The sequence below is a fragment of the Coregonus clupeaformis genome, chromosome 23 (genome assembly GCF_020615455.1).
Source record: "Coregonus clupeaformis isolate EN_2021a chromosome 23, ASM2061545v1, whole genome shotgun sequence".
Taxonomy (NCBI): Eukaryota; Metazoa; Chordata; class Actinopteri; order Salmoniformes; family Salmonidae; genus Coregonus; species Coregonus clupeaformis.
In genome coordinates, this window is record NC_059214.1 from 52177615 (window position 1) to 52189927 (window position 12313).

Consider the following 12313-nt stretch of genomic DNA (forward strand, 5'->3'; position numbering starts at 1 on the left):
AGGACAGGGGAGCACAAACATCAGCTAGCTACCTCAACATCAACCAATCAGGACAGGGGAGCACAATCATCAGCTAGCTACCTCAACATCAACCAATCAGGACAGGGGAGCACAAACATCAGCTAGCTACCTCAACATCAACCAATCAGGACAGGGGAGCACAAACATCAGCTAGCTACCTCAACATCAACCAATCAGGACAGGGGAGCACAAACATCAGCTAGCTACCTCAACATCAACCAATCAGGACAGGGGAGCACAATCATCAGCTAGCTACCTCAACATCAACCAATCAGGACAGGGGAGCACTATATCTCAATCTCAGACTGTATAGATGTCAATACTCCAACAACATGACCTGGAGATTGTAATGTCAGGGAATGTTAGTTATCCTTTTACCTGGTACTTCAGTATTGCCACCTCGAAGCAGGTCACTTCATACCCCTCGGCGTTGTAATATTTCACCTGCAACAAAACGTTTTACTGAACGCATGGTTTATCTGGGTAGTAAATTGTAGAGTAGGTTGGGATGTGAAAAGGGGGTCTGGGTAAGGTTTGGGTTAGCAGGGGGTATTGGACATGGCTCAGTCAGTACCGTCTCAAAGTTGAGCAGTGAGTCCACAGCCTTGGACTTGGCGTTGTTGTCCTGAGTGTTCATGTCTCGTCTGTACTTGGTCCTCCACTCCGTGATCAGGATGGTGAAAGCTGGGGAATGCATTTTCAGTGTACATGAAACAGTACATGCCCCAACCTGGGCTCGAACCAGGAACCCTCTGAACACATCGACCACTGTCACCCACAAAGCATCGTTACTAACGCTGCTATCGGCTACAAGAAGTCATCAAACTGAGACTGTCCTCTTTCAGTATCACTGTGTAACAGAATAGGACCCATCACTGTTATGCACCAATACTCAAGAAGCACCGTCAATACCACTGACCCCAACAAACCATGGCATTTCTGCATCCAGGGGGACAGAAACTCTAGTTCTAAGGGCCGGAGATGCCACTTGCACGATGGCCACTACTTGTTCACACACAGCTAACTAGCTAGCGATTCCACATCAGCTAAACCTGAATTAGTCAACTCACTGAGGTAGGTCAGCATGCAGATGAAGATGATGAGGCCAAACAAGGCACTGAAGTAGGACACAAAGTAAAGGATGGCTATGACTATATCAGCGATGGTGGGCAGGATACTGAAGATGATGTAGCTGAGGAGAGAGAGGGGAGAGAGAGGGTGGCAGCTGTACTGTAGGATGGATTGAGCTGATAGGGTGTGTGTGTGTGTGTGTGTGTGTGTGTGTGTGTGTGTGTGTGTGTGTGTGTGTGTGTGTGTGTGTGTGTGTGTACCTGAGCAGGTTGTTGATAGAAGAGGTTCCTCGGTCTACACTACTCAGAACGTCCCCAGTGTGTCTCCCCAGGTGCCAGCGCAGCGACAGGGAGTGGAGGTGACCAAACAGACGGACCTGAACCACCCTGCTGGTGGACTGCTGGACCCGCGTCCACAGGAAGGACCTTAGGTTACTGATAAACCCTGATGTACCTGGGGAGGGAGGGAGAGAGGCAGGAGGGGAGAGAGAGACAGAGAGAGACAGAGAGAGAGCGAGACAGACAGACAGACAGACAGACAGACAGACAGACAGACAGACAGACAGAGCGAGCGAGAGAGAGAGAGAGAGAGAGAAAGAGTCAAATCCAGCCAGTGCGAGACTCAGAGGTAGCCATTAATAGGTAACAGTAGCCATTAATAGGTAACAGTAGCCATTAATAGGTCATTAATAGGTAACAGTAGCCATTAATAGGTCATTAATAGGTAACAGTAGCCATTAATAGGTCATTAATAGGTAACAGTAGCCATTAATAGGCCATTAATAGGTAACAGTAGCCATTAATAGGTCATTAATAGGTAACAGTAGCCATTAATAGGTCATTAATAGGTAACAGTAGCCATTAATAGGTCATTAATAGGTAACAGTAGCCATTAATAGGTCATTAATAGGTAACAGTAGCCATTAATAGGTCATTAATAGGTAACAGTAGCCATTAATAGGTCATTAATAGGTAACAGTAGCCATTAATAGGTCATTAATAGGTAACAGTAGCCATTAATAGGTCATTAATAGGTAACAGTAGCCATTAATAGGTCATTAATAGGTAACAGCAGCCATTAATAGGTCATTAATAGGTAACAGTAGCCATTAATAGGTCATTAATAGGTAACAGTAGCCATTAATAGGTCATTAATAGGTAACAGTAGCCATTAATAGGTCATTAATAGGTAACAGTAGCCATTAATAGGTCATTAATAGGTAACAGTAGCCATTAATAGGTCATTAATACGTAACAGTAGCCATTAATAGGTCATTAATAGGTAACAGCAGCCATTAATAGGTCATTAATAGGTAACAGCAGCCATTAATAGGTCATTAATAGGTAACAGTAGCCATTAATAGGTCATTAATAGGTAACAGTAGACATTAATAGGTCATTAATAGGTAACAGTAGCCATTAATAGGTCATTAATAGGTAACAGCAGCCATTAATAGGTCATTAATAGGTAACAATAGCCATTAATAGGTCATTAATAGGTAACAGTAGCCATTAATAGGTCATTAATAGGTAACATCAGCCATTAATAGGTCATTAATAGGTAACAGTAGCCATTAATAGGTCATTAATAGGTAACATTAGCCATTAATAGGTCATTAATAGGTAACAGTAGCCATTAATAGGTCATTAATAGGTAACAGTAGCCATTAATAGGTCATTAATAGGTAACAGTAGCCATTAATAGGTCATTAATAGGTAACAGTAGCCATTAATAGGTCATTAATAGGTAACAGTAGCCATTAATAGGTCATTAATAGGTAACAGTAGCCATTAATAGGTCATTAATAGGTAACAGTAGCCATTAATAGGTCATTAATAGGTAACAGTAGCCATTAATAGGTCATTAATAGGTAACAGCAGCCATTAATAGGTCATTAATAGGTAACAGTAGCCATTAATAGGTCATTAATAGGTAACAGTAGCCATTAATAGGTCATTAATAGGTAACAGTAGCCATTAATAGGTCATTAATAGGTAACATTAGCCATTAATAGGTAACAGTAGCCATTAATAGGTCATTAATAGGTAACAGTAGCCATTAATAGGTCATTAATAGGTAACAGCAGCCATTAATAGGTCATTAATAGGTAACAGTAGCCATTAATAGGTCATTAATAGGTAACAGTAGCCATTAATAGGTCATTAATAGGTAACAGTAGCCATTAATAGGTCATTAATAGGTAACAGTAGCCATTAATAGGTAACAGTAGCCATTAATAGGTCATTAATAGGTAACAGTAGCCATTAATAGGTAACAGTAGCCATTAATAGGTCATTAATAGGTAACAGTGATCAGAGTGTCTTATTATTCCTCACCTGCCCCTCCACCCTGGAGGAACTTGAGCAGGACATAGATACACACGGTGGTGGCCAGGGTCCTCCAGCTGCTGCCATCAGACAGATTACTCACTAGACAGACACAGAGGACAGACACAGAGGACAGACACAGAGGACAGACACAGAGGACAGACACAGAGGACAGACACAGAGGACAGACACAGAGGACAGACACAGAGGACAGACACAGAGGACAGACACACAGGAAGATATTGTCGCTGTCTGATAAAAACCTCTTATGTCCAAAACAGAAACTTTTCAGGAAATGGGAAACATTACCATATTTTCCCATTAACTAACATGCAATTATGAAACTTCAGAAGCTATTTTGAATACATTTTCTTGGTCTTAGTCATGAAATGTTCCGAGTACATTGAGGTGAGTTGCTGCTTTCAGTAAATGTACAAAAATGAAAATTGGCAAAAATGGAGTTACGAGGTGTTCATCAGACAGCGACGATATGAAACATTTCTAAATGAGAACTAAACCAACATGACCAACTGTAATCAAGTACATAACAATGGCTACATGCTAATCAGGATCGATTCATAGCATATCAAAGCTGAACATATACACAACACTCAAAGACTAAATACTTTGACAAGTTCATCTGAAATACTCGTCTAATTTATAAACGCAGAACAAAATGGTTGATTTTGGTATCCAGAAACAAATCAACATAAAAGGCTGATAAACGGTGCTAGCCAATAGCAACCAGGCAGGGAGAGTTATCAGTTCGTTGGGAAGCAGTGTTTCAGAGGCCAGGGGGTAATAGGGAGACTCATTACCATCCATACCCACTAGGACTGGGGGTAAGAGGGAGACTCATTACCATCCATACCCACTAGGACTGGGGGTAAGAGGGAGACGCATTACCATCCATACCCACTAGGACTGGGGGTAAGAGGGAGACTCATTACCATCCATACCCACTAGGACTGGGGGTAAGAGGGAGACGCATTACCATCCATACCCACTAGGACTGGGGGTAAGAGGGAGACTCATTACCATCCATACCCACTAGGACTGGGGGTAAGAGGGAGACTCATTACCATCCATACCCACTAGGACTGGGGGGTAAGAGGGAGACTCATTACCATCCATACCCACTAGGACTGGGGGGTAAGAGGGAGACTCATTACCATCCATACCCACTAGGACTGGGGGTAAGAGGGAGACTCATTACCATCCATACCCACTAGGACTGGGGGTAAGAGGGAGACTCATTACCATCCATACCCACTAGGACTGGGGGTAAGAGGGAGACTCATTACCATCCATACCCACTAGGACTGGGGGTAAGAGGGAGACTCATTACCATCCATACCCACTAGGACTGGGGAGCTGAGAATCAGTACCAGATTAACAAGGGGAGAAAAGAAAGCAACAATCAAACTTAAAGCCCATAGCGAGAATGCACCCCTTAGGGAGGTCAGTCACCCCAGCATGTTAACTCCTCTAAAGGCCCCTAATGCCCCCTTAATCATGGCTGGCAGGGTGACTGACCTCCCACACTATATAAATAATAATAATAATAATAATAATAATAATATGGCATTTAGCAGACGCTTTTATCCAAAGCGACTTACAGTCATATACAGGGGCACAGCTTTCACTGGGGACAGGGGGACATCCCCCACATTCTGAAATTGCATTTTTGCCCCCCCCCCCCCTTTAGGACCACGAGGACGCCTCCGAGTGGTCAGGTAGGCTGTGAAGTGTTTATCCGACTGGATTTAAAAAATAAAACAAAAAAAATAGATGTCCCCCCCACTTCTAAAACCAAGGTTGCGCCCCTGACTATATATATAGAAAGAGAGAGAGAGAGAGAGAGAGAGAGAGAGAGAGAGAGAGAGAGAGAGAGAGAGAGAGAGAGAGAGAGAGAGAGAGAGAGAGAGGGGAGAGAGAGAGAGACAGAGAGACAGAGAGAGAGAGAGAGAGAGAGAGAGAGAGAGAGAGAGAGAGGTTTTAGAAGTGGGGGGGACATCTATTTTTTTTGTTTTATTTTTTAAATCCAGTCGGAGAGAGAGAGAGAGAGAGACAGAGAGAGAGAGAGAGAGAGAGAGAGAGAGGGGGACTTGACTTGGAGTCAGTGGGTTTTTGGCTGAGGGGAGAGGGGACCGGGGGACTCAGAGCTGAGGGGAGCGGGGGACTCAGAGCTGAGGGGAGCGGGGGACTTGACTGCAAGTTTAGGGGCCAGGAGACGGTCCCACATCCAGCTGGCCCAAAACAACAAGGGACATCGGGGGACTGCTCACACGGGGACAGGGAGGGCCATTAGACAAACTGCTCACACAGGAACAGGGAGGGCCATTAGACAAACTGCTCACACAGGAACAGGGAGGGCCATTAGACAAACTGCTCACACAGGAACAGGGAGGGCCATTAGACAAACTGCTCACACAGGAACAGGGAGGGCCATTAGACAAACTGCTCACACAGGAACAGGGAGGGCCATTAGACAAACTGCTCACACAGAGACAGGGAGGGCCATTAGACAAACTGCTCACACAGGAACAGGGAGGGCCATTAGACAAACTGCTCACACAGGAACAGGGAGGGCCATTAGACAAACTGCTCACACAGGAACAGGGAGGGCCATTAGACAAACTGCTCACACAGGAACAGGGAAGGCCATTAGACAAACCCACTACTACATAAAAAAAAAATACAGAGCTTTAATCATTTCATTTAATTACTCTGGATAAAAAATGACTGTCCTTTTATGTTACTTTCTGTTGTTGTGGAGAGTCTAAGGCCATATTGTTGTCTTTGTATTAGCTGTGTACGGTACCACCTCTTCTACGTCCTAGAACAAATACTACTGGAAGTTTTCTTATTAGTCTCTGTTAGTATTCCAGCTCTGGAGCCTGACAAGGTCTCTGGAGAGGCTGGCTTAACTCTAGTCAAACTAATGTGGTCACATAAAAGGTCCGTTTGGAATGTACCAATAGGTTTTAAGACACTGCCACCTGCTGTCATAAGTGTCCTACTGCAGCTGAGTTGTATTAGACAACAGGACAGGGCCCTCAATCCCAGTACACATTCAACTATGAATGAGACAGTGGTACAAAGTCAGAGGATATCAAGGGTATAATGGCAGCAGTGTACTATCCAACACCCAAAACTTGTAGGACCACCTGTAGGACCCCCTGTAGGACCACCTGTAGGACCACCTGTAGGGACACCTGTAGGACCACCTGTAGGGACACCTGTAGGGACACCTGTAGGGACACCTGTAGGGATACCTGTAGGACCACCTGTAGGGACACCTGTAGGGACACCTGTAGGGACACCTGCAGGGACACCTGTAGGGACACCTGTAGGGACACCTGTAGGGACACCTGTAGGGACACCTGTAGGGACACCAGACTCACTTTGGAGTAGAGTGGGGACAGACAGTCTCACCTATGTTTCTGGAGTAGGGGACAGACAGTCTCACCTGTGTTTCTGGAGTAGGGGACAGACAGTCTCACCTGTGTTTCTGGAGTAGGGGACAGACAGTCTCACCTGTGTTTCTGGAGTAGGGGACAGACAGTCTCACCTGTGTTTCTGGAGTAGAGTGGGGACAGACAGTCTCACCTATGTTTCTGGAGTAGAGTGGGGACAGACAGTCTCACCTATGTTTCTGGAGTAGGGGACAGACAGTCTCACCTGTGTTTCTGGAGTAGAGTGGGGACAGACAGTCTCACCTGTGTTTCTGGAGTAGGGGACAGACAGTCTCACCTGTGTTTCTGGAGTAGGGGACAGACAGTCTCACCTATGTTTCTGGAGTAGAGTGGGGACAGACAGTCTCACCTGTGTTTCTGGAGTAGGGGACAGACAGTCTCACCTGTGTTTCTGGAGTAGGGGGACAGACAGTCTCACCTGTGTTTCTGGAGTAGGGGACAGACAGTCTCACCTATGTTTCTGGAGTAGAGTGGGGACAGACAGTCTCACCTATGTTTCTGGAGTAGAGGGGACAGACAGTCTCACCTGTGTTTCTGGAGTAGGGGACAGACAGTCTCACCTGTGTTTCTGGAGTAGGGGACAGACAGTCTCACCTGTGTTTCTGGAGTAGAGTGGGGACAGACAGTCTCACCTGTGTTTCTGGAGTAGATGGGGACAGACAGTCTCACCTGTGTTTCTGGAGTAGAGTGGGGACAGACAGTCTCACCTGTGTTTCTGGAGTAGGGGACAGACAGTCTCACCTATGTTTCTGGAGTAGGGGACAGACAGTCTCACCTGTGTTTCTGGAGTAGGGGACAGACAGTCTCACCTGTGTTTCTGGAGTAGATGGGGACAGACAGTCTCACCTATGTTTCTGGAGTAGGGGACAGACAATCTCACCTATGTTTCTGGAGTAGGGGACAGACAGTCTCACCTGTGTTTCTGGAGTAGGGGACAGACAGTCTCACCTATGTTTCTGGAGTAGGGGACAGACAGTCTCACCTATGTTTCTGGAGTAGGGGACAGACAGTCTCACCTGTGTTTCTGGAGTAGGGGACAGACAGTCTCACCTATGTTTCTGGAGTAGATGGGGACAGACAGTCTCACCTATGTTTCTGGAGTAGATGGGGACGAAGACGTTGACTACCCTTTCCATGGCCAGTAGGGCTAGACAGAGCAGGACCATTCCCTGTAGAAGCAGGCTGCCCCGGGGCCACAGGTAGGGGGCCAGGAGACGCACCTTCTGCCCAAAACCATGCCATGTTGACGGGGTCCGGGACGGCTTGGATGTTGACGGGGAGGACTTGGATGTTGATGGGGAGGACTTGGATGTTGACGGGGAGGACTTGGATGTTGATGGGGAGGACTTGGATGGGGACTCACTGTCTTTCTGTTGGCTTCTTTTGTCGGGCTGTAGAGGGAAGAGTGCCACTTCTTTTAGGAAACAAAGGAACAAATAACTTTTAGGATACTACAACTGTTGAAACTCGCAGTGAGAACACTGATGTGTAATGCATTATCATACAAAAACAACAGAGACAGGTCAACCAATAACAAAATACAACATTATCAACCATTGTGTCATATTTTCATACATTATAGGCCTGACAATGGAAAGAAATAGATGTTTACCTCAATAGTCAGAGTAATTCCAGTTCCTTTCAGATCTTTATTTGCCATTTGATAAAACTAGACTAGTCTTTTTTTGTTTCTCATTCCTCCAGAACTAATGTTCAACAGAGGGTCGCCAGCCGCCACGTACCGATGTTTCCAGGTTGCTGTGCTTTTGGCAAACTGCACCGTCAGCACGTTCTGTGTTCTAACTTCCATGCAGCGCTCAGGGAGAGCAGACGATAGGAATTTGCATGCTTCAAAAGAGTGATATCATACATGGCTGTCGAGAGACTGACCGTTCAAGTGGTCAATATATGAACCATTGGTTTTAGAGAGAACATAATAACACAAATTTCTCTACTTAGCAGTCAGGATGGACCATAGAGCTAGGTAGAGGACTCATCTTTGTATCTGTGCCATTATAGTGTCTGTGACAGCATGGGAAGCGCCGTTGAGGCTATCACCATTTTAAAGTAGTCCATTTTCTTTTTTCACGATTGGCTGATCCCGCCTTATGACCTGATTGGACACGACTCCAACAGGGTCACCAGGAGGGATCAGCCAATTAAGTTGGAAGTCCCACCCAGTTGGCTACATTGAAATGGTGGAAGCCCTCAATGGCGCTGCCCATGATAACAGGTCCTTTTTGGCCACTAGAGGCCTCTATCGTTCTCTATGGGATGGATTGGGTGGTATTTCTCACATGACTGAGCATGTGGTCATGTGAGAGGGTTCTGCGCTGCCACTGTACAGTTGAAATAGGGGTCAATTCAGTTTGAATACTTCTTTCTAAAGCAGTTACAAGGAGTGTTGTTACATTTGTATCATTTTATCATTGTTACATTGTATCGTTGTTTCCTGTCCCTTTGATCCTGGAAGTTGTTACATTTAGTATCATTAGTAGAGCAGTGTGCATGGTGACCTGTTATACATTGTATCATTAGTAGAGCAGTGTGCATGGTGACCTGTTATACATTGTATCATTAGTAGAGCAGTGTGCATGGTGACCTGTTATACATTGGATCATTAGTAGAGCAGTGTGCATGGTGACCTGTTATACATTGTATCATTAGTAGAGCAGTGTGCATGGTGACCTGTTATACATTGTATCATTAGTAGAGCAGTGTGCATGGTGACCTGTTATACATTGGATCATTAGTAGAGCAGTGTGCATGGTGACCTGTTATACATTGGATCATTAGTAGAGCAGTGTGCATGGTGACCTGTTATACATTGGATCATTAGTAGAGCAGTGTGCATGGTGACCTGTTATACATTGTATCATTAGTAGAGCAGTGTGCATGGTGACCTGTTATACATTGTATCATTAGTAGAGCAGTGTGCATGGTGACCTGTTATACATTGGATCATTAGTAGAGCAGTGTGCATGGTGACCTGTTATACATTGGATCATTAGTAGAGCAGTGTGCATGGTGACCTGTTATACATTGTATCATTAGTAGAGCAGTGTGCATGGTGACCTGTTATACATTGTATCATTAGTAGAGCAGTGTGCATGGTGACCTGTTATACATTGGATCATTAGTAGAGCAGTGTGCATGGTGACCTGTTATACATTGTATCATTAGTAGAGCAGTGTGCATGGTGACCTGTTATACATTGTATCATTAGTAGAGCAGTGTGCATGGTGACCTGTTATACATTGGATCATTAGTAGAGCAGTGTGCATGGTGACCTGTTATACATTGTATCATTAGTAGAGCAGTGTGCATGGTGACCTGTTATACATTGGATCATTAGTAGAGCAGTGTGCATGGTGACCTGTTATACATTGTATCATTAGTAGAGCAGTGTGCATGGTGACCTGTTATACATTGTATCATTAGTAGAGCAGTGTGCATGGTGACCTGTTATACATTGTATCATTAGTAGAGCAGTGTGCATGGTGACCTGTTATACATTGTATCATTAGTAGAGCAGTGTGCATGGTGACCTGTTATACATTGTATCATTAGTAGAGCAGTGTGCATGGTGACCTGTTATACATTGGATCATTAGTAGAGCAGTGTGCATGGTGACCTGTTATACATTGGATCATTAGTAGAGCAGTGTGCATGGTGACCTGTTATACATTGTATCATTAGTAGAGCAGTGTGCATGGTGACCTGTTATACATTGGATCATTAGTAGAGCAGTGTGCATGGTGACCTGTTATACATTGGATCATTAGTAGAGCAGTGTGCATGGTGACCTGTTATACATTGTATCATTAGTAGAGCAGTGTGCATGGTGACCTGTTATACATTGTATCATTAGTAGAGCAGTGTGCATGGTGACCTGTTATACATTGGATCATTAGTAGAGCAGTGTGCATGGTGACCTGTTATACATTGTATCATTAGTAGAGCAGTGTGCATGGTGACCTGTTATACATTGGATCATTAGTAGAGCAGTGTGCATGGTGACCTGTTATACATTGTATCATTAGTAGAGCAGTGTGCATGGTGACCTGTTATACATTGTATCATTAGTAGAGCAGTGTGCATGGTGACCTGTTATACATTGTATCATTAGTAGAGCAGTGTGCATGGTGACCTGTTATACATTGTATCATTAGTAGAGCAGTGTGCATGGTGACCTGTTATACATTGGATCATTAGTAGAGCAGTGTGCATGGTGACCTGTTATACATTGTATCATTAGTAGAGCAGTGTGCATGGTGACCTGTTATACATTGGATCATTAGTAGAGCAGTGTGCATGGTGACCTGTTATACATTGTATCATTAGTAGAGCAGTGTGCATGGTGACCTGTTATACATTGGATCATTAGTAGAGCAGTGTGCATGGTGACCTGTTATACATTGGATCATTAGTAGAGCAGTGTGCATGGTGACCTGTTATACATTGTATCATTAGTAGAGCAGTGTGCATGGTGACCTGTTATACATTGGATCATTAGTAGAGCAGTGTGCATGGTGACCTGTTATACATTGTATCATTAGTAGAGCAGTGTGCATGGTGACCTGTTATACATTGTATCATTAGTAGAGCAGTGTGCATGGTGACCTGTTATACATTGGATCATTAGTAGAGCAGTGTGCATGGTGACCTGTTATACATTGTATCATTAGTAGAGCAGTGTGCATGGTGACCTGTTATACATTGGATCATTAGTAGAGCAGTGTGCATGGTGACCTGTTATACATTGTATCATTAGTAGAGCAGTGTGCATGGTGACCTGTTATACATTGTATCATTAGTAGAGCAGTGTGCATGGTGACCTGTTATACATTGTATCATTAGTAGAGCAGTGTGCATGGTGACCTGTTATACATTGGATCATTAGTAGAGCAGTGTGCATGGTGACCTGTTATACATTGGATCATTAGTAGAGCAGTGTGCATGGTGACCTGTTATACATTGTATCATTAGTAGAGCAGTGTGCATGGTGACCTGTTATACATTGTATCATTAGTAGAGCAGTGTGCATGGTGACCTGTTATACATTGTATCATTAGTAGAGCAGTGTGCATGGTGACCTGTTATACATTGGATCATTAGTAGAGCAGTGTGCATGGTGACCTGTTATACATTGTATCATTAGTAGAGCAGTGTGCATGGTGACCTGTTATACATTGTATCATTAGTAGAGCAGTGTGCATGGTGACCTGTTATACATTGGATCATTAGTAGAGCAGTGTGCATGGTGACCTGTTATACATTGTATCATTAGTAGAGCAGTGTGCATGGTGACCTGTTATACATTGGATCATTAGTAGAGCAGTGTGCATGGTGACCTGTTATACATTGTATCATTAGTAGAGCAGTGTGCATGGTGACCTGTTATACATTGGATCA

The 12313-nt window shown here is 44.3% G+C and overlaps 1 protein-coding gene across 1 annotated transcript in view; it reads right to left on the minus strand.

Moving 5' to 3' along the window:
• The window catches only part of abcb6b (ATP-binding cassette, sub-family B (MDR/TAP), member 6b), a gene marked incomplete at its 5' end in the record, with an annotated part of 48899 nt that extends 40760 nt beyond the window's left edge, over positions 1-8139 (minus strand). Inside the window, 6 exons of the mRNA XM_041844879.2 lie at positions 400-465; positions 596-705; positions 1092-1213; positions 1353-1545; positions 3429-3521; positions 7986-8139. Coding sequence (XP_041700813.1) covers positions 400-465; positions 596-705; positions 1092-1213; positions 1353-1545; positions 3429-3521; positions 7986-8139 — 738 coding nt within the window. The remainder of the gene's footprint in view (positions 1-399; positions 466-595; positions 706-1091; positions 1214-1352; positions 1546-3428; positions 3522-7985) is intronic.
• Between the last annotated feature and the right edge of the window lie 4174 nt (positions 8140-12313).